The sequence below is a fragment of the Saimiri boliviensis genome, chromosome 1, assembly GCF_048565385.1.
Source record: "Saimiri boliviensis isolate mSaiBol1 chromosome 1, mSaiBol1.pri, whole genome shotgun sequence".
NCBI lineage: Eukaryota > Metazoa > Chordata > Mammalia > Primates > Cebidae > Saimiri > Saimiri boliviensis.
The window spans coordinates 115,416,688-115,439,272 of record NC_133449.1 but is presented as its reverse complement, the minus strand read 5'-3'; the positions used below and the strand labels follow the sequence as shown (position 1 = coordinate 115,439,272).

General features: G+C 45.1%; 1 protein-coding gene and 1 long non-coding RNA gene across 4 annotated transcripts; one reads left to right on the top strand and one right to left on the bottom strand.

The window, feature by feature from the left end:
- Window positions 1–7,685: 7,685 nt before the first annotated feature.
- Window positions 7,686–11,027, bottom strand: LOC141585113 (uncharacterized). The gene is made up of 2 exons (XR_012518436.1): window positions 10,390–11,027; window positions 7,686–9,445 (listed from the first exon to the last, which is right to left on the bottom strand). It is a non-coding gene; the product is annotated as an uncharacterized LOC141585113 (long non-coding RNA).
- HERPUD1 (homocysteine inducible ER protein with ubiquitin like domain 1) lies at window positions 9,888–21,435 on the top strand. Of its 3 annotated transcripts, none has more exons than XM_074402617.1 (8): window positions 9,890–10,154; window positions 13,004–13,081; window positions 13,170–13,244; window positions 14,766–14,896; window positions 16,971–17,093; window positions 17,621–17,971; window positions 19,728–19,833; window positions 20,822–21,435. In XM_074402617.1, exons 1-8 carry the CDS (start codon window positions 10,008–10,010, stop codon window positions 20,948–20,950), a joined length of 1,140 nt encoding a protein of 379 aa, XP_074258718.1. In that variant the 5' UTR covers window positions 9,890–10,007; the 3' UTR covers window positions 20,951–21,435. The 3 variants fall into 3 exon arrangements, with proteins under 3 accessions (XP_010329633.2, XP_074258718.1, XP_003943518.2); XM_003943469.4 differs by having other exon boundaries at window positions 20,683–21,435; XM_010331331.3 differs by lacking the exon at window positions 20,822–21,435 and having other exon boundaries at window positions 9,888–10,154; window positions 17,621–17,814; window positions 19,728–19,830.
- The last annotated feature ends 1,150 nt before the right edge of the window (window positions 21,436–22,585 follow it).

The window sequence follows — 22,585 nt, the reverse complement described above, 5'->3', positions numbered from 1 at the left end:
TGCAAAAATTAGCCAGGGGTGGTGGCACACACTTGTAGTCCCAGATACTTGGGAGGCTGAGGCAGGAGGATAGCCTGAACCCAGGAGGTTGAGGCTGCAGTGATGGCACCACTAAACTCTGGCCTGGGCAATAGAGTGAGACGCTGTTTCAAAAACAACAATGAAAAGGAACATGCAGTCAATGTGGGAGATGGGGAGATACAGAAGAATGAAGTTCGTGGTCACTCCATGTGCACTTCACAGCTTGACATTCTGGGGGAAATAAACATCCTGAGCACACCAAACTCCAAGGTGTCCACCATTTGCCTATGAGGTCCACAAAGGTGGGAGTTGAGATGCACCTTTTAGTTGCTGGATGGGAGGGAGACCAGGGGAGGGCCCGGGGCAGCTGAAGCATACTCAGGGCAGGGGCTCTGGACCAATAGGCACAGGGGTATTTCAATATCTTAACTGCTGAATGGCTGAATGACTGCATGTCAGCTCTGAGGGTGACCATATCTGACTCATCTCTTACCCTAGGATGCAGCACAGGGCTTAGCACAGAGTAGACACCCAATGAATGTTTGCAGAATGAATGAATCAATGAAGAACGAATGCATGGATCATACCCACGGGTGGCTGAGTAAAGTGGAGATGAGATAAAGGGAAGTGAGCTGAATATTGTGAGAGTGAGTATGAGTGGGACGCTGGAGTTGTTAAAGTGGGCAAAGAGGGGAAGCTCGTGAGCCAGTTGTCAAAGGTGCCGAGTGAGCTCTTGATAGAGAGCCCTGGAGGTAAATAGGTTGTACCTGCAGACAGGTAAATCTTCAGATCAGAAAAGGGGCTGAATGATGAGAACACATGGACACGTGGGAGGAAACAACACACACTGGGGCCTGTCAATGTGGGAGGGGCTGTGAGGGGAGGGAGAGCATCAGGAAGAATAGTTAATGGATGCTGTGCTTAATATCCAGGTGGCCGGTTGCCGCGGCTCATGCCTGTAATCCCAGCACTTTGGAAGGCCAAGGTGGGCAGATCACTTGAGGACATCTAGAGTTCAAGACCAGCCTGGCCAACATGGTGACATTCCATCTCTACTAAAAATACCAAAATTAACCAGGTGTGGTGGCAGGTGCCTGTAATGCCAGCTACTTGGAAGGCTGAGAGAGGTGAATCTCTTGAACCCAGGAGGCAGAGGCTACAGTGAGCCAAGATTGTGCCACTACACTCCAGCCTGGGTGACAGAGGGAGACTCCATCTCAAAAAAAGAAAAATACTCAGGCGATGGGATGATCTGTGCAGCAAACCACCATAGCACACATTTACCTGCGTAACAAACCTGCACAACCCGCACATGTACCCCGGAACTTAAAATGAAACTTGAAGAAAGAAAGAAAAGGCTGCTAAGATATGCAGCAAATTCGATGCAGGTGTGCTCTTAAGAGGACACCGGAGGGAAGAGCTTGCATGATATGCAGGGTCCTTTCCTGGAAAAAAGACAGGGTTGGTTAATGCCAGGGGTACAAGGGCAAGGTATGTATTGGGGAGGAGGCTGGAGTCTGTTCACAAAGAACTACACCCAGGGGTTAATTCCTAAGATCTTGGTGGTGGACATGGGCCTAGGGCAGTAAAGGCCAGTTGGACCACGTCAGAGATAAGAGGTGGAGGAATCAGTGCAGCTGTTTGCAATGGGCTGATAAACACAGGAGGCTAAGTCCAGGACTTAATCCGAGGGCTGAGCAAGCAGAAATAAATTCATGGAGGAGATCTAAAAGTCCCTCCATTTGACAAGAATGTTGCCCTAAGTTATTGCTGGTATCTTACACATCTTTGCTGAAGTGCTGGGTCTAGTCTGAAGTCAGCTTGGGGAAGATGGGAGTTTTGCTGAGGGAAGAAAGAAACTAACACGTGATCAAAATCCTACTTAGGGTACAGAATGTTATGTGTACTAGAAAAGGTACATGAGACCGGGCGTGGGGGCTCACACCTGTAATTCCAGCACTTTGCAAGGCCAAGGCCAGTGGGTCAGCTGAGGTCAGGAGTTCGAGACCAGCCTAGCCAACATGGTGAAACCCCGTCTCTAGTAAAAATACAAAAATTAGCTGGGCATGGTGGCAGGTGCCTGTAATCCCAGCTACTTGGGGGGCTGAAGCAGGAGAATTGCCTGAACCCAGGAGGTGGAGGTTGCAGTAAGCCAAGATTGTGCCATTGTACTCTAGGTTGGGCAACAAGAGTGAAGGTCTGTCTCAGAAGATAAAAGAAAAAGGAAAGGAAAGGGGAAAGGAAGAGAAGAAGAGAAAAAAAAAAAAAGAGAGAAAAGGAAAGAGGAGGGAAGGGGAGGAGAGGGAAAAGAAAAAAAAAGGGAAAAAAAAGTACCTGACATTTTTTTTTTTTTTTTTTTTTTTGAGACGGAGTTTCGCTCTTGTTACCCAGGCTGGAGTGCAATGGCGCGATCTCGGCTCACCGCAACCTCCGCCTCCTGGGTTCAGGCAATTCTCCTGCCTCAGCCTCCTGAGTAGCTGGGATTACAGGCACACGCCACCACGCCCAGCTAATTTTTTGTATTTTTAGTAGAGACGGGGTTTCACCATGTTGACCAGGACGGTCTCGATCTCTCGACCTCGTGATCCACCCGCCTCGGCCTCCCAAAGTGCTGGGATTACAGGCTTGAGCCACCGCGCCCGGCCAGTACCTGACATTTAAGATAATTTTTTTCTTTTCTGTTTAAAGTAAAACACTGAATAGCAATCAGAATATTTAGAAGGAAGCTGTGAGGGGGGAAAAAGAATGCAGGCTTCAGAGGTTACCTGGGGCCTCTGAGCTCAGCCATGACCCTTGCCCTAGATGCTGTCCTGGAGGGCGGCCTCCACCTGACTTGTTTGTCCTGGGTCCAAACCTGGTCAGCCAGGAAGAGCCATAAACCTGGTACGCTCTAGAGCAAAAGCAAGTCTTTACTGTGGAAGAGGAATCAGGTAGATTCCTCCCACCTACCAGTCCTCTTCAGGATCTAAGTCCTTTGTTGGGGTGAAGGTGTCCTATGTGTGGTGGAGGTGATTTTATTTGCCTTCCTCCCACTCTTGGAAGAAAGGCAGGGGAGTAGCACTCAGAACAGGGAAGCCCAAGCAGGGATTTTTCTTTCTTTTTTTCCTTTCTTTATTAAAAAAAAAAAAGATAGGTGTCTCACTGTGTTGCCCAGGCTGGTTTTGAACTTCTGGCCTCACATGATCCTCCCACATCAGCCTCCCAAAGTGCTGGGATTACAAGCATGACCCACTGTGCCAGGCCAAGGTTTTAAAAAAAAAATTGTGGTAAAAGACACAAAATTCACCATTTTAACTATTTTTTTTTTTTCTGGGACAAAGTCTTACTCTGTCGTCCAGGCTGGAGTGCAGTGGTGTGATCTCAGCCCACTGCCACCTCCACCTCTCAGGTTCAAGCGATTCTTGTGCCGCAGCCTCCCCAGTAGCTGGGATTACAGGCACATGCCACCATGCCCAGCTAATTTTTGTATTTTTTTTTTTTTCCTGTAGAGATGAGGTTTCTCCATGTTGGTCAGGCTGGTCTCAAACTCCTGACCTCAGGTGATCCACCCACCTCAGTCTCCCAAAGTGCTGGGATTGCAGATGTGAGCCACCATGTCCAGCCAGATTACTTTCATTCCCTCACCTGCTTTGTCTCCTTTTTCTTTTTCTTTATTTCTTTTTCTCTCTCTTTTTTTTTTTTTTTTTTTAAAGAGATGGAGTCTTCCTCCATTGCCCAGTCTGGAGTGCAGTGGTGTGATTTCAGCTCACTGCAACCTTCACCTCCTGGAGTTCAAGCAATTCTCCTGTTTCAGCCTCCCAAGTAGCTGGGATTACAGGCATCTACCAGCACGCCTGGCTAATTTTTGTATTTTTTTTTTTTTTTTTTTTTTTGAGACGGAGTTTTGCTCTTGTTACCCAGGCTGGAGTGCAATGGCGCAATCTCGACTCACCGCAACCTCTGTCTCCTGGATTCAGGCAATTCTCCTGCCTCAGCCTCCTGAGTAGCTGGGATTACAGGCACGCGCCACCATGCCCAGCTAATTTTTTGTATTTTTAGTAGAGACGGGGTTTCACCATGTTGACCAGGATGGTCTCGATCTCTCGACTTCGTGATCCACCCGCCTCGGCCTCCCAAAGTGCTGGGATTACAGGCTTGAGCCACCGCGCCCGGCTCTAATTTTTGTATTTTTAGTAGACACAGAGTTTTGACATGTTGGCCAGGCTTGTCTCTAACTCTTGACCCCAGGTGATCTGCCTTGGCTTCCCAAAGTGCTGGGATTACAGGCATGAACCATCATACCTGGCCACTTTTTCTATTTTTTTTCAAATAAATTTTTACAAGAAGATAGAGACGGAGTTTTTTTCCATGTTGCTTAGGTTGATCTTGAACTCCTGGACTCAAGCGATCCACCCACCTTGGCCTCTCAAATTGCTAGGATTACAGGTGTGAGCCACTGTGCCTGGCCTATTTTTGAAAACATTTTTGTAGAGATGAGGTCTTGCTCTGTTGCCCTGGTTAGAGGGCAGTAACCTAATCATAGCTCACTGCAGCTTGAACTCCTGGGCTCAAGAAATCCTCTTGCCTCAGCCTCCTGAGTAGCTGGGACTACAGGTGTGCACCACCACACCTGGATAATTCTTTATTTTTTTGTAGAGATGAGGTCTTGCCGTGTTGTCCAGGATGGTCCTAGCCTCAATCAATCTTCCCACCTCAGCCTCCCAAAGTGCTGGGTGTGTGCCACCATGCCCAGCAAATTCTTGTATTTTTAGTAAAGACGGGTTTCACCATGTTGGTCAGGCGGTATTGAACTCCTAACCTCAAATGATCCACCCACCTCAACCTCCCAAAGTGCTGGGATTACAGGCATGAGCCACTGCACCTGGCCCACATTTCCTCTTGAATGAACTAGTCTGTCTCTGGCCTCGAGTCTCTCCCGCACCCTCCATAATGATGTGGATCCACACTGATTCTGATCTGTTCCTTCCACTGCTCAAAAAACTCCCATTGCCCACAAAACAAGGCCCAAACTCCCAAGGGTGACCATTCAAAGTCTTCTGAGTGGGCCGCAAGACTTTTTTCCAGTCTTACCACTCATGATTATCTGATGTTATCATTATTATAATGATACTGATGTGGTCATTATTCATATTTAAAGGTATACCCTCGCTGGGCATGGTGGCTCATTCCTGTAATCCCAGCACTTTTGGGAGGCTGAGGCAGGCGGATCACCCGAGGTCAGGAGTTTGAGACCAGCCTGACCAACATGGAGAAAAAATCTACAAAAAAATACAAAAAAATTACCTGGGTGTGGTGACGGATGTCTGTAATCCCAGCTACTTGGGAAGCTGAGGCAGGAGACTCACTGGAACCCAGGAGGCGGAGGTTGCAGTGAACAGAGATCGCGCCACTGCACTCCAGCCTGGGCGACAAGAGTGAGACTCCATCTCAAAAAAAAACAAAAAAAAAAAAAAAAAGGAAAAAAAAAAGGGTTCCTGTGTGATTTTGTTGCACGGCCAGATTTGGGAACCACTGGATGGAACGTGATACAGTCCTCTAAATATTAATCTAAATATTAATTTATTGAGCACTTGGTAAATGTCTGGGTCTGCCCCAAGAACTTTAACAATTTTGTACTATTTAAGCCTCACAAAAACCATATGACACAGATACTATTATTATTATTATTCCTATTTTACAGATGAGGAAAATTAGGTAGAGAGGTTAAGTAACTTGCTTAAGGTCACATAGTTAAGTGGCAAAAGCTGGGTTTGAAAACAAGCAACTGGGCTCTGGCCCATGAGTGTAACCACTGAGCTATACCTGCCCATACAAATTCTGCATATAAAGTTACCGGCACTCCATGGTGCTTAGTCAGTAATTGCTGTCATTTTTGCTTTTATTCCAGTCTCACCCATCTCTCAGAATTCAGCTCAAATTCTACCTCTTCCATCATGTTTTCTCTGACTCCCTCTCTTCCTTTCTCAATGTAATCATAAGTCCTTCAGAAGTGTATTAGACTTTTGGATTGTCTTTTATTTCTGTATTTTTGTTATCATCCTCATATTTGTGAGGTCATTCAGAGTAGGGTCACACGGTGTTTATTTTTCTATTCCTGGTACATTTGTTGACCTGAATTTAACATTTTGCTAAATGTGTGATAAGCAGAATCACCAAATATCTTTTTTCTATTTTTTTGTTTTGAGACTGAGTCTCGCTCTGTCTCCCAGATTGGAATGCAGTGGTGCAATCTCAGCTCATTGCAACCACTGCCTTCCAGGTTCAAGCAATTCTCCTGCCTCAGCCACCGAGTAGCTGGGATTAAAGGCGCCTGCTACCATGCCTGACTAATTTTTTTCTATTTTTAGTAGAGACGAGATTTGACTGTGTTGGCCAGGCTGGTCTCGGACTCCTGGCCTGAAGTGATCTGCTTGCCTTAAGACAGAATTTGTGGGGTCCAGTGCAAAATGAAATGCAGGGCTTCTGTTTAAAATTTATTAATAAAGATGATAACAGCAGAGCATTAAACAAAGCAGGGGGCCCCATCCACTACGTGGGTCCCACACCCATGAAGCCAGTTTGATGAAAAAAGGGTTAGGCTGGAAGCGGCAGCTCACACCTGTCATCCTAGCACTTTGGGAGGCTGAGGCAGGCAGATCACTTGAAGTCAGGAGTTCGAGACCAGCCTGGCCAACATGGTGAAACCCTGTTTCTACTAAAAATTCAAAAACTAGCCAAGTGTGATGGCCCACGCCTGTAGTCCCAGCTACTTGGGAGGCTGAAGCAGGAGAATTGCCTGAACCCTGGAGGTGGAGGTTGCATTGAGCCGAGATTGTGCCACTGCACTCCAGCCTGGGCAACAAGAGCAAGACTCCATCTGAAAAAAACAAAAAAACAAAAAAACAAAAAACCCCAAAACCAAAAAAAGTTCAGAGCCTTCTCAGCAGACCAAAACCAATCACAGAAAACTGTGTGTGGGGACAATTTATTTCCAAAGTCCTCAACCTCTCATCTTAATATGAAGACAGCTGAGAAAGAAACCACCCTAGGCTGGGCACAGTGGCTCACGCTTGTAATCCAAGTACTTTGGAGGCCAAGGCGGGTGGATCACCTGAGGTCAGGAGTTCAAGAAACAACCCTGTATTCTGTGTTATATCAAGATTGACTATTGCAGGCTGAATTGAGTCCTCCAAAGAGATGCTGAAGTGCTAACCCTCAGTACCTTCATCTGCAAAGCCCCTATTTCCTACTATTGCCACTGTGAATGTGGCAGTAGCAGGAAATAGGGGCTTTGCAGATGATCAAGTTAAGATGAGGTTACTAGTGTGGGTCCTAATCCACTATGACTGGTACTCTTCTGAAAAGAAGAAATGTGGACACACAGCCAGCCATGCCCACAGCGAAAATGATGTGAAGAGACCCACACAAAGAGAACCCATGAGAAGATGAAGGCAGGTTGGGGTGATGCTTCTATATGCCAAGGAACATCAAAGAGTGCCAGCAAACCACCAGGATAGGAGAGGGGCCTGGAAAATTCTCCCCGAAGGCCTCAGAAGGAACCAACCTGGCCGACACCTTGATCTCAGACTTCCAGCTTCCAGAACCAAGACAATACATTTCTGTTTCTTAAGCCAGCAGTCCCCAACCTTTTTGGCACCAGGAACCAGTTTTGTGGAAGACCAGGGGTGGGGTGGGGGGATGGTTTCAGGATGACTCGAGCTTTACATTTATTGTGCATTTTATTTCTATTATTATTACATGGTAATATATAATGAAATAATTATACAACTCACCATAATACAGAATCAGTGGGAGCCCTGAGCTTGTTTTCCCACAACTAGACGGTTCCACTGGGGGATGATGGAGAGGGTAACACCCAAAGTATGTGGCTTATGTTGAGTCTACTTATTTTGGTTGCTGTCACTGCAGAAAACCCTGCTTCACAGAGACAGGATGTTGCAATAGGCCAGCTGTGGTGGCTCACACCTGTAATCCCAGCACTTCCGGAGACCAAGGCAGGTGGATCACTTGAGGCAAGGAGTTCAAGACCAGCCCGACCCACACAGCAAAACCCTATCTATCTCTACTAAAAATACAAAATATGTATATATATATATAGCCAAATGTGGTGGTGCATGCCTGTAATCCCAGCTACTCGGGAGACAGAGGCATGAGGCGCAAGAATCCCTTGAACCAGAGAGGCAGAGGTTGCAGTGAGCTGAGATTGTGCCATTGCACTCTAGCCTGGGTGACAGAGTGAGACCCTGTCTCAATTAAAAAAAAAAAAAAAAAAAAAGATGTTGGAAATGGAAGCAGGCTTTTCAGTGCCTTTGTGACCGTCTCAGGATTCTCTGCCTAGACTTTAATCCAGAACGTGTGGAGATCTGAAGTTGTCTCAAACAACTTTGAAGGCCACCCGATGCAGCTGTACAACTGAAGTTCATCCACTCACTTGCCACTATAAAGTCTGCCACCAGATGCAGCTTGTCACTTGCCACTGATAGGGTTTTGAGGCACGTCTGCAAGCAATTGATTTATGATGGTCTCTGTACAGTGAAACCTCTGTGCTAATGTTAATCGTAGCTGCAGCCATTCCCAGCACTAGCATCACCACCTCAGCTCCACTCCTATCATGTCAGTAAATTCTGGTTCGGAGCACAATCTAGTTCCCTCGCATGCACAGTTCACAATAGGGACCATCTCCTATGAGAATCTAATGCCCCCTGATCTAACAGGAGGCAGAGTTCAGGTGGTAATGTAGCGATAGGGAGCAGCTGTAAATACAGATGAAGCTTGGCTGGTGGCTCACCTCCTGCAGTGCCACCTCTTAGGGGTCCGTGGCCTGGTGGGGGGTTGGGGGCCCTGTCTTAACCCATCCAGTTTGTGGCACTTTGTTATGGCAGCTGCAGCAGATGAACAGGCCCACCAACCAGACCAGGCTCCTTCTGTTACCTTCCTACCCTTGACAAGCTCCTGACAACACCTGAAAAAACAGATGTCCCAACGGGGTTGGAACAAGGAGGGGGCGGGGGGCAATGTCAGTTTTGTTTTTCAAGAGGAGGAGGGAATGCCTGCAATAGAGGCCTTTGTGGTCCCACTTCAGGAATCAGCGAACCCTGCCCTCCTCGTCTCAGCCCCAATTTAAAGGGTGCATGTGTGTCTTCTCAAGTGATGCCCTTTTGGGAGGGACTCCCAGTGTGAGCAGGGCTGTGGCTGACTTGTCAATCATCATAAAGGTGATGTCCCAAACGTGCAAGTCTGAAGCCCGCGGAAACTGGCCACAGCTGCCTGGATGCCTCCATCCTCCCAGCCCCAGGAAGATCGGGCCTCGCCTCTTCGTTGTCCTTAGGAGCACGCGACGTTCTCCTGGGTGGACGGGGTCGCCCACCTGTTCTTTGAGGGTCGGGTGGAGAGGCTTCCCCCGTAGGTTTCCATGTGGGGCCACCTGAGGCAGGAAAAGGGGAAGTGGGCACTGGCACCTGGGGTCAGAAAGGGCGGGGGTGCAGCTTTGTGAGGAAACAATTTGCAGAGACTGCTAAACTGGGCTCTGCTGGGATACACCACTCCCCACCCGCTGTCTCGGTCGCCCTCAGTCACCCGAGCTGGGGGCCCCGCAAGTCTCAGGCCAAGGCCCCGCGCCATCGGTACGGTCCGCAGCACACCCAAACATGGCCGCCAAACCCAGGTTCTCCGGGCGCAGCCGAGCCTCAGGGTGACGCAGCGGCGGCGGGTTGCATCAGCCCGCGCCCACGTGCTTGGTCCGCCCCCTGCCTCCCGGATCCGGACGCCGATTGGGCCACGTTGAGACAGTGTCTCCGCCTCAGCCAATGGGCGGCAGCCACAGAGGGTTTTGTCCGCAGAGCCGGACGCGGGGAGCCTATAAAAGGCTCCCGAGACTGGGGCGCGCGCCCCAGAGACGCCAACAGTCGTTGCAGAGTTTGCGGGCGGCCGCGACGCCGCCTGCCTGGCACCTCGGAGCGCAGCTGAGCCCCGACACAGCCGCCGCCATGGAGTCCGAGCCCGATCCCGAGCCCGTCACGCTCCTGGTGAAGAGCCCCAACCAGCGCCACCGCGACTTGGAGCTGAGCGGCGATCGCAGCTGGAGCGTGGGCCACCTCAAGGCCCACCTGAGCCGCGTCTACCCCGAGCGTCCGGTGAGAGCCGCCCTGACTTCCCGCCCCGAGGCTGTGGCCCCCCCAGCCCTCCGCTGGGGACGCCACGTCCGCCTGCCCTGCCCTGCCCTGTGGCCTCCCCCTCCGCCGGCCTCCCCCAGACTGCTGCGTTCGCCCGGTCGGTCACGTGCCCCAGGGCTGTGGTCTCCCCTTCCCTGCCCCGCCGCCGCGGGCGCCCCTCTCTTGCCCAGGGATCGTCACTAATCAGCAGCCTGACCTTGGGCGAGTCGTTTCACCCTCCAAGCCTGCTTCCCCTCAGCGGTCAGGCAACTCGGTGTTCCTAACTGGGCTTGCACCCAATGGCTAGGAGTAAGAAAACATCCGTGCTGCAAAATGAGGGTTGTGAACGCAACCTCCCCGCGGGAGAGAAGCGGGCAGGTGCCACCCGGGGCCGTGGCTTGAGAAACCTGGGGGGCGCCCAGACACTGTGGACGGAAGGCCCCACACCCAGAAGCAGGACGTGGCTCTTCTCCTCCCTGTCCACCTTCCGCGGGGCCCCTCCCTGTCGCACTGGACCGCGCAGCCGTTGCCGGGTCCCGGGGAGGAGCCCCGTGCACTTTCTGGCCAAGAGCGACTGAGAAGGGAAGCAGGCAGGAGTCGCCTTCAGTCTAGTTTTAGGACGGCAGCCTCTCCATTACTAGCGAGACTTCCTTGCTTTGTTTTGGTTGACACATATGTCAACCTCACCCTTAGCACCGCCTGCCCTGGCCGCCACGTGATGAGGCTGTAAGCTGGCCCTTCCTGCATTTACTTTCTGCTCCGATATTATGTAAGTGTCAGCAGTGTTCTTCACTGCCCACGAGCATAATTCTCCATCACACAGGAGAGGGCATCCAGGCAGGAAAAGATCGTGTAACCGTGAGTTCCAACTTTTGGTTGGAACTCACCTGTGTCTGGTTTTGTTCCATGTGGTCAAGAAGGTAGAAGTGAGTTTTCTTTCTGAGTTGTTATTTTGAAATTTGCATATTTATTTAGTAAGGGTGTATTCCATGTCCTGTGGAATTCACCCTGGTACACTTTTCGGTTTCACCAGAGCTGCGTCCAGAAACTGGATGGCTGTGTTGCCATGAGAATGTCTGTTGGGTACACAAATTGGTGAAGCAGGTGTTGACTGTAGTTGCATCATATGGTAAAAGGCAGGGTTTCGGAGAAGGGTTTTTCTTAAGGGCTTGCTTCGGTGAGGGACGCCACCCCCATCTCTTCAGTCTGAAGACCTAAGATTGTAAACAAATACCTCTCAGGTGTACAAATTTCTGTCTAAAAATTATTATGGCTGAAACATATTTATCATTTGTTTTCTGTGGTAGAAAACCGTATACTGTGAGAAGCCCTACTTTGTAATAGTTGTGCTTAATTTTTTCTCAAGTCAGCCATCTGCGTAAAGACTCAATGTCAAGTTGGGCCTTTAAAAGGGGGAAATAATTCAAAACCACTGGCAGCTGTGGTTTTCAAGCCTTTTCTAGTGGTTGAACTCTGTAATAAACGCAGGACCATACATATATAATAGATACTGTTTTACAAATTCATGTATAAGCATTTACCTTTAAAGTTCTCACCTGTCAGTGAGAAAAACGGTGAACACAGCAATCAGTATATTTTGGTTTAGTTACAGTGTCAAAAAGTCCTGATGTATATGGATAAGTAGATGGACTTTTGGGTTCGTTTGTTTTAAACAGCTTGCTTTAATTATCTCAAGCTAGTTGGCAGGAACATCTTTATTGCAGGTTTTCCATAATCAGTTATCCCGGCAAGAGTAGATTTACACGTTGCTGATCTCCAATGGACAGACAGATTATATGTTAATATTTGAGGCCATTATTTTTAAGTGCAGTGTAGAAGGAGTTTCAAAGAGATTTTTCAAATGAGATTTGTATAAAAGAGTGTGCCGTCCCTAGGGCGTTAAAATTGCTGATATGGAGGAGAAGAGGGTTTGGAATTGTGACAGTGGCAGCAGATGACCTTGGACAAGTCAATTTTTCAGGCTTTCCTCCCTTAAAGTAGGGATACTGAATCTCACAGGGTTGTTGTGTATAATGTCCCCCACACATCATTTCCTCTATAACTGCATTTGTATGCCAAGAAATCCCCTATGAAGGCTTAAGTTTAGAATAGCTTCATATTATTTTGGGGTACTGCTAGGTAGTTTTGGTGAAGGCTGGCCTTGGGAGTACTCTGACTTTTCTCTGAAACCAAACTCAGTTGCTGTAGGATCCCTGTTTGCTGTTTGTTGTTGTTATGAAAATCAGTTTACCTGGGAGTTAAGAAGTATGTTGCCTTACATAGGTTTGGACTGGAGATAATTTACCATTTTTTTTTTTTTTTTCTTTGAGATAGGGTCTCATTCTGTCACCCAGGCTGGAGTATAGTGGCATGATCTGGGCTCACTGCAGCATCTGCTTCCCGGGTTCAAACAATTCCCCTGCCTCAACCTCCTGAGTAGCTTGGATTACAGGTGCAAGCCACTGTGCCCAGCTAATTTTTGCATTTTTAGTAGAGGCAGGGTTTCACCATGTTGGCCAGGCCGGTCTCAAACTCCTAACCTAAGGTGATCTGCCCACCTTGGCCTCCCAAAGTGCCTGGATTACAGGCATGAGCCACCATGCCCCGCCGATAATTTGCTATTCTGTGTTTATTTGCATGTTAGAGAACAGTTAAAGTTAGGTACTGTCTAAATAGAAGTTTTGTATATGGAGCCTTTGAAAAAGTATTTTCCTGTGATGCTAGGGGGAAACATACATATTCAAATTATTTGTATAAAACAGTTTATTCTGTGTTTGGGAACTTCTGGGAGTGTAATGCTGACCTTTGTTACTCTTTCTTTCCATGATTAGCATCCAGAGGACCAGAGGTTAATTTATTCTGGGAAGCTGTTGTTGGATCACCAATGTCTCAGGGACTTGTTTCCAAAGGTACATCACTTAAACATTAATTTCTGAATGTTTTTAAGCACTCACCAGGATAGGTTCAGGTCCTTAAGTACCTTCTTTTTACTTTTAGCAGGAAAAACGGCATGTTTTGCATCTGGTGTGCAATGTGAAGAGTCCTTCAAAAATGCCAGAAATCAGTGCCAAGGTGTGTCTGTTTCTTCATGGTAACAGTTTGCATCATTCAGACTTTTAAGGGATTAATAAAAGACATTGGATAAAACTATTATTGAGAGACTGTATGGTGTTATTACCAAGTAATATTTTGATTCTTTCCTAGGAATTAGAAACTGTATTATCAACACAAGTGATGTGTTAATGTAGCAAATTGTTCCATTAGTGCTGTAGTAGAAAAGTGGAGTTACATATTGCACTGTCTTCTGGGATGTGATTTGATCTATGGTTACTGCATATCTAGATTACTGAACTAACACTAATTGGGTTTTTATTAAATTTAGCACATAGCAAGGTTTCTTCAAAGGAAGCATTAATTTTTTTTTTTTTTGAGATGAAATCTTGCTCTGTCACCCAGCCTGGAGTGCAATAGCATGATCTCTGCTCACCACAACCTCTGCCTTCTGGGTTCAAGCCATTCTCCAGCCTCAGCCTCCAGAATGTCTGGGATTATAGGCATGTGCCACCATGCCTGGCTAATTTTTTGTATTTTTAGTAGAGATTGGGTTTCATCATGTTGGCCAGGGTGGTCTCAAACTCCTGATCCTGTGATCTGCCCACCTTGGCCTCCCGAAGTGCTGGGATTACAGGTATGAGCCACCACGTCTGGCTGGAGCCATTAATTTTTATAAAGAGTATGAAAGTGAATATATTTCCTTTGTAAATTTTCATTGTAATTAGTTGGATAGGAAACGGTCAGAGTCTTTATCAAGTGATCGATAAGGAATTTTTCTTTTAAGTTGGTCTCACTGTGTTGCCCAGGCTTTTCTCAACCTCCTGAGGGCAAGCGATCCTCCCACCTCAGCCTCTTGAGTAGCTGGGACTACAGGCCTGTGCCACTGGACCTGGCTCTAAAGACTCATGTATGACAGACAAAAGCATTTATTTTTCATTTTACAACGTTTATTCACATATATGGTATTAGTATTCTAATGGAGTGATGCATTCTAAATTTGTATTATATTTCCTTAAATATCTGAACATAACAGAACATAGGAAATTCCCTATTTTGCCACTATCAGATCTAACAAAAATCTTAAAAGGCACTTTATCGTTTCATTTCCATGCACTGTAATTTTTAAAGATGATTAAAAACAGTATCATACCAAGACTGACTTGTATTGGAATACTATTTTAGAAAGTTGTGGGCTGGGTTGTATTTATAAATCTTGTTGGTCAAATTTCTGCGATGAGCAAACTTAACAGCATTATCAGAAATCTTTCTCACCAATGATAACTTCATTAGAAGATTTTAATGAAAGTGTAGCATAGTTACTCTAGGGAAAAATATTACTATTTTAGTATCTATGTATTGAAAATTGTGTTGACTAAATGTCAGAATATTTTTTACATAACGTTGCTTCTATTTAACATTGTCATGTTCAGAGGTGGAGGGTAGGAGACATAAGCCATTGATAGCAAAATAATTTTTTTCGCTTGATTTCAGACAGTTGCATCAGCTCCTTTGTTCTGTGTTCTCTTTACACTTATTTAGGTGGCTGAATCCACAGAGCAGCCTGCTGGTTTTAATCAGGGACAGTATCCTGGGGATTCCTCAAGTGATGATTTAAGGCAAAGGGAAGTTTTTCGGAACCTTTCTTCCCCTGGATGGGAAAACATCTCAAGGTGAGCGTTATAATAACTTGGACTATACAACATGAGTGTGCCTCATTTGCATCAATTTGAGAATAAGGTGTGTATATAATCAGAACTTTTAAATGTATAGAATTTTGTTTTATAAATAGCTTCACTTTAAAGAGCTCATATATTTAACTTAATACACAGACTTTTAGCATACACAAATTTTAAAAGTTGGCAATGCATGTATTGAAAAAAGAAAATGTAGGCGTTTTATCCTTCCATTGTGCTGACCACTTGGTTGCTGTCATGATAGGAAATGAGTGCTGCTGCAGGAAAAAACAGCTGCTGTAAGCATTGTGCAGCTGCTTTGCTGAGTGGCTTTGTGCTTTATTGTAACAATGGGTGACAACAAGGGAGAGACTGTTTAAGAAGTGTTCCTCCAAAGACTTGGGGCACTAGGAAAATTGGCCATATCATTATAACTACTAAAGCTTTTCCTTTAGAGCAAAAGTCAGAACTATAAATGCTCTGTTGTTTGGATTTTTATAGCTCTTGGAATACCTTGTTTTATGAAAGTACTTTAGGGGAAAAAATTCGTTAACCACAGGTTGAAATTCTGTAACTCTCCAATTACCTGTCCCCCTTTTCCTAGTAGTTTTTATACACAATATTTTCTAAAGCCAGGTGTTTTAGGAATTCGTTTATTTTTTTTTCCCCTTAGTGGAACTTTCAAATATACAAATATACACAGCAGTGGGGACTGTATAATTAATACCCACAGCATCCACCCAGGCCTAAGAAATAATGTTCAGAGTTTTATCATATCTCATCTATTACCCTTTCCCTTTTTTTTTTTTTAAGTATTTAAAGGTAATTCTCAGACATCATTTCATCCCTATATACTTCAATATAGAACTGTAAAAGCCTTTTCATTATCTTGTGTATCTAGAATGCCATTATCAAATCTAACAAAAATCTTAAAAGCACTTTATCATTTCATTTGTATGCATTGTAGTTTTCTTAAATGATCAAAAACAGTGTCATACCAAGGATTACTTTTATTGGAATACTATTTTAGAAATACTCTGTATGGAATTTAGTTAAAAGATTGTCAGCATATAAGTTGGATAATTATTGGATAGAAAATTATTGATTACAAAAACTTAAAACTACGTCCCTTATTCTGATTCAGCTATTCTACAAAATTGATGGCTGTATCTGACTCCCTGAATTTCACCATATTTAAACTTGATTTCATTTAACAAATATTTATTGAACAGCCAGTACGTACAACTTTGCTTAAGGATACAAGTTGACCTGCAGGAATGGCCACATAAACAAATGTCTGATCTTCCGGCAATTCTATCATGACTTCAATTTTGTGATGTGCTACCAAAGAAGTTCACTGTGTAAGAAGCAGAAAGCCAAAGATGACTCACATACACCTGCCTGACAAAGCTGAGGGCTGTGTGGCATGATTAAAGAGGCGTGCATTTGACATCAGACCAGCTCTGAAATCCAGCCCTGCTACTTATTAGCTCAGTGACCTTGTGCAAAGCCCCTGTCTTCCCTGAGCTGTACTTGGGCTCCCCTTGTAAAAATCTCCTTCATGAGATTGCTGTGGATCTAGCAGCCTGCACAGGACCCCAGGTGGTCAGTGCTGACATGCACACATCACTGTAGATTCAGATCTAGGGAACAAGTGGCTATTGGGAAGATGGGAGAGATTTCCTTCAGGAAAGACTGGGAGAAATGTGGCTTTTGAGCTGTTCTCTAAAAGAGAAACAGTGGGTTGAGACCTGCAGTGAGACTCAGCAAGTCAAAAATGGTTCGGATCTACTTAACCCAAAAAGGTGGTTTATATATCTGTGCACTAAGCAAGCAGCTGGCAAGGGCTGCTCTTTTCCTGTGGGGTCAAACCGTGGTAGGAGGGCTGTGTCATTTGGTAGCTTCTGTGCTGGTGGTACATGGGTGCCTCATACAGTCATTACCATGTAACTGCCATAAATCCCATTGTTCTGTCTCTTTGATCTGAATTAATGATTTAAATTTAAACTTAGTTTTCATTTGTTTTTACTCAACCCACTCAAAATGAATGTTTTAAAAAATCTATGTATAGGCCTGAAGCTGCCCAGCAGGCATTCCAAGGTCTGGGTCCTGGTTTCTCCGGTTACACACCCTATGGGTGGCTTCAGCTTTCCTGGTTCCAGCAGATGTATGCACGACAGTACTACATGCAATAGTGAGTCCTTCCTGGCATGCTGGGTGTGGCCAGGGCTCCTGGGAATTGAGGGAAATTTTATCCAAGCTATCTGTAAAGTTCAGAATGGAGGGATGAGTGTATTTTCATGTCTGCAGAGCCCTGCTCTGTTTGGTCTGTGAGTGGAGTAGAGTGTAAGTGACAACTGCTACCTGATTTGTGTATTGATGCAAGGATGCTTTTGTCAGATACAGTTTAGTGACTTTATTTAGAACATGTTACTTTCTTTTCAATTTGTGAGGATTTTAATTTGCTACTGTGCCATAATTTTACAGTGGCCTTGATGTTTAATTCCAGGTGAAATTCACCATGTGGCTTCTCTTAGAAAAGGCATTTATAGATACAATTAGTAAGGAAGTTCTTCACTAAATTAAAGAAAAATGCTTATCTACCTACTTAAAATTCTTAACAGTAAAAGACTACTGTGTAAATAAGGTTATGAGAGCCACAGACTTCACGGTGCTTTGCTCTTTGCTCAACAGTATCTGCCTCTGTCATTTTTATTTTAGTTTGGTGGCCACTGCTGCATCAGGGGCTTTTGTTCCACCACCAAGTGCACAAGAGATACCTGTGGTCTCTGCACCTGCTCCAGCCCCTATTCACAACCAGTTTCCAGCTGAAAACCAGCCAGCCAATCAGAACGCTGCTCCTCAAGTGGTTGTTAATCCTGGAGCCAATCAAAATTTGCAGATGAATGCACAAGGTGGCCCTATTGTGGAAGAAGATGATGAGATAAATCGAGATTGGTTGGATTGGACCTATTCGGCAGCTACGTTTTCTGTTTTTCTCGGTATCCTCTACTTCTACTCCTCCCTGAGCAGATTCCTCATGGTCATGGGGGCCACTGTTGTTATGTACCTGTAAGTAGATGGTTTCTGTGATACAAATTACACTATACAGTGTTCACACTAAATGCAGATTTTGCTTTTTTTTTTTTTTTGAGACAATCTCGCTGTGTTGCCCAGGCTGGAGTACAGTGGTGCCTCCATGACCGGCTAATTTTTGTATTTCTAGTAGAGATGGGCTTTTGCCACATTGGCCAGGCTGGTCTCAAATTCCTGACTTCAAATGATTTGCCCACCTTGGACTCCCAAAGTGCTGGTATTACAGGCATGAGCCACTGCACCTGTCCAGATTTTGCTCTCTTTTGAGCAGTCTCAGTTATTATAAGAGGAGGTATGTTTAAATAGTATGTCATTCAGTGGCCAGGTGCAGTGGCTCACACCTGTAATCCCAGCACTTTGGGAGGTCGAGGCAGGAGGATCACATGAGGCCAGGAATTTGAGACCATCTGGCTAACATGGTGAAACTCCATCTCTACTAAAAATACAAAAAATTAGCCGGGTGTGGTGGTGCGTGCCTATAATCCCAGCTACTAGAATCACTTGAACCCAGGAGGTGAGGTTGCAGTGAGCTGAGATCACACCACTGCCCTCCAGCCTGGCTAACAGAGCAAGACTCTGTCTTAGAAGAAATACGTAATAAATAGTATGTCATTCTGGCATTTCCAGTACAAAGAATTCATGGCTTGGTTGTTTTGTCCCCAGAACATATCAATCCTGTATTAATGTAAGAATATTCTCTTGTTCTCTAGATAAGCTACCTTACCTTCTAGGCTCACGAACCACAATTATGCAGCCATACTGAGGCATGGAACAGAAATTTGTATTTGTTTTGAATAAGAACATATTGGCCTTTATCAGGCCATAGCTGCCTTCCGGGGTAAAGGTCAGGCACTGACTGTTGGCATAGCCCTGAAAGGCCAGGGAACCTTTACAGACCTGACATTTGGCTTTAGCTGTGGCCTGGAGCGGTGATTCTCAACCGGGGATGGTTTTGCAGCCTCTCTCCCCAGGGAACATTTGGCAATGTGTAGGTATTTTTAGTTGTCATAATCTAGGGAAGCGGTCCTGCTTTCATCTAGCAGGTAGAAGCAAGAGTGCTGCTAAATTTTCTACAATGCACAGGACAGCTCCCACAGTAAATATTTGGCTCAGTATGTCATTAGCACCAATGCCGAGAAAGTCTGGCTTAGAGTGATGGGTCTTTGTGGTTGAAACTAAAAGAAGAAATTTCCCTTTATAGTAAAAAATGCATTTTTAGTTTTTAAAAATAAAAAAGGGAAATAATTAGAATATAATGAACACTCAAATACCCACAATTATTGTTAATATTTGTTGTATTTGTTTTAAGGCTTGGGATTTAATTGGTTTCTTAAAACATTAGTATTTTCTGTAGTCTAGAATCACATATTTAAATGGCAAATGTAGGTTGTCATTATGTCGTATATAGTTACAGATGTATCTTCGTTCAGGTTTTCAAGAGTAAGGTTTAGTTCATATAAATAAGCATTTATTGAGCACATACTGTGTGCCAGATGCTCTCTATATTGCTGGGTATACAATGATGAATAAAACACAGTCCCTGCCTTCAAGGACCTACCAGGCTGGTGAGAATGTCTGGGAGACAGTATGATCAATTGCTTCTATAGATGGGTCTTGCAGTGAGCTTAGAATCAGGGTGCTGCTGTCTGATTAGAGTTGGAGAGCCTTGGATTCTTGAGTAAGTCTCACTGTGACATCAGCTAAGATGGACTTTTATATGCTTCCTTTGAAGGCATCACGTTGGGTGGTTTCCGTTTAGACCAAGGCCAGTTCAGAACTTCCCGAATGATGGTCCTCCTCCTGACGATGTAAATCAGGACCCCAACAATAACTTACAGGTATGGAGCCTCCCCCAAAGCCCAGGCGAGCTTGATGTGATATGCCAGGCTCTCAAATTCTTAACCTTGAGATTTCCAGCTTGTGGTTTACCATTTTATTGGGCTAAATGTTTCATGATTTGTTCACATTTCTTCTTAGAGCAGCAGCTATTTTTAAAACATCAGATGTATCATCACATTCTATCACATGTTTTTGACATGTGGCAATTTGCATTTTGGCTTAACGTTTTTTAAACCCACTATTTTGAGCGCTCAGTGGTCTGTAACTTTTGTGTTATACCATAGGAACTGGTATGAAGTGATTAACTACTATTTTAATAATAGTTGAAGGCCAGGCACAGTGGCTCACACCTGTAATCCCATTCTTGGGAGGCTGAGGCAGGTGGATCACCTGAGATCAAGAGTTCGAGACCGGCTGGGCCAATATGGTGAAACCCTGTCTCTACTAAAAATACAAAAATTAGCTGGGCATGCCTGTAGCCCCAGCTACTAGGGAGACTGAGGTGGGAGGATGGCAGAGGTTGCAGTGAGCCAAGATCACACCACTGCACTCCAGCCTGGGTGACACAGAATAAGATTCTGTCTCAAAAATAATAATAGTTGCAGATCTAGTTGTTTTCATTTGGTCTGATATTTGCTGCCAGGAGTATTCAAAACTATGAAAATATCAACAAACTTGTGCTGTGGAAGACCGAAAAAGAGCCCTATCCAGCCTAGGGCATCATTCCCTGGGATCCTGGCTACCTGGCTGCCTGCACCTATGGGGCAGAGCTACACTGGCCTTTCCTAACATCATTTGGTGTTCATCACGGCCCTGATTGTTTTCTCATTGTGTTTCATTACCTGTAGGAAGGCACTGATCCTGAGACTGAAGACCCCAACCACCTCCCTCCAAACAGGGACATACTAGGTGGCGAGCAGACCAGCCCCTCATTTATGAGCACAGCATGGCTTGTCTTCAAGACTTTCTTTGCCTCTCTTCTTCCAGAAGGCCCTCCAGCCATCGCAAACTGATGGTGTTTGTGCTGTAGCTGCTGGAGGCTTTGACAGGAATGGACTGGATCACCTGACTCCAGCTAGATTTCCTCTCCTGGATATGGCAGTGATGAGTTCTTAAAAAAAACAACATGGATGATGATATGCTTTTGTGATCAAGCAAAAGCAGAAACGTGAAGCCGCGATACAAACTGATGAACAAAAAATGCCCAAGGCTTCTCATGTCTTTATTCCGAAGAGCTTTAATATATACTGTACATAGTTTAATAGGCACTGTAAGTAGAAGGCCTTAGGTGTCGCATGTTTATGCTTGAGGAACTTTTCCAGATGTGTGTGTCTGCATGTGTGTTTGTACATAGAAGTCATAGATGCAGAAATGGTTCTGCTGGTACGATTTGATTCCTGTTGGAATGTTTAAATTACACTAAGTGTACTACTTTATATAATCAATGAAATTGCTAGACATGTTTTAGCAGGACTTTTCTAGGAAAGACTTATGTATAATTGCTTTTTAAAATGCAGTGCTTTAAACTGAGGGGAACTTTGTGGAGGTGAAAACCTTTGCTGGGTTTTCTGTTCAATAAAGTTTTACTATGAATGACCCTAGCAGAGACTCCTGTCATCCTAGCAGTTTGCTCTGCGTTTGTTATATCTAGATAGTCAACAGTTGAGTTGCCGGTGTTTAGCCTGAATGCTGCTTTTTTAAAAGAGGAGTTTTTGTGCCAGTAAGAATGATCAGGTAAGGCCATGAAAGATTTTGTTTTTTTCTTTTTTTCCTAAATGGGCTCTTGCTTTGTTCCTCTAGTACAGTGGCTACTCACAAGTGGCATGACTTAAGCCCCAAACTCCTGGCTTAAGTCACCTCCTGCCTCAGCCTCCTGGGCAGCTGGGACTACAGGCATGTGCCATCACACCCAGCTTGAAAGTTCTAATTTACAAACAATGTGTTTTCCCCCATTTCCTGATTTAAACAGTACTGGCTTATGTAGGAACCCATCAAAGTTAAATTCCCCAAATTTAAAGTCCGTGATATTAAGTACTTTCCACCTTGGCAAATCTGCAATAGTTTCACCTGCTCAAAGGTTATGCTTATGTATGCTGAGCTTAAGTTTGTGATTTTAATCCTTTAAGTATTACTGTGGTGACTAATTTTTTTTTCTTTTTTTTTGAGATGGAGTCGCACTCTGTTGCCCAGGCTGGAGTGCAGTGGCACAATCTCAGCTCCCTGCAACGTCTGTCTCCTGGGTTCACGCGATTCTCCTGCCTCAGCCTCTCAAGTAACAGGGATTACAGGCACCCACCACAACGCCTGGCTAATTTTTTGTATTTTTAGTAGAGACAGGGTTTCACCATGTTGGCCAGGCTGTTCTTGAACTCCTGACCTCAGGTGATCTGCCTGCCTCAGCCTCCCAAAGTGCTGGCATTATAGGCGTGAGCCACTGCGCCCAGCCAGTGACTAATCTTTAAAGCAAAGTTTTATATATTTTCATATGAGTAATGTTATAGATAGGTGTTCTCTAGCTCAAGGCAAGAAGGACAGCAGCAGGAGTAAAAGCTCAGCCTCAAGACGTGTTCTTCCTGCCAAACAGCTGGATTCTGCATGTGCCTGGGAATCGGGTCCTGCTGGTTTAGGAAAACCAACATTAAGAATTCTCAAAGTCTTGGGTGGAAAAGCCCATTGCTTTTCAGAGGCAAGGCCATTACCATTTGGCAAGGGGCCCAAGGCCCAGGCAGTCTAGGTGTTCTCCCATTTTGT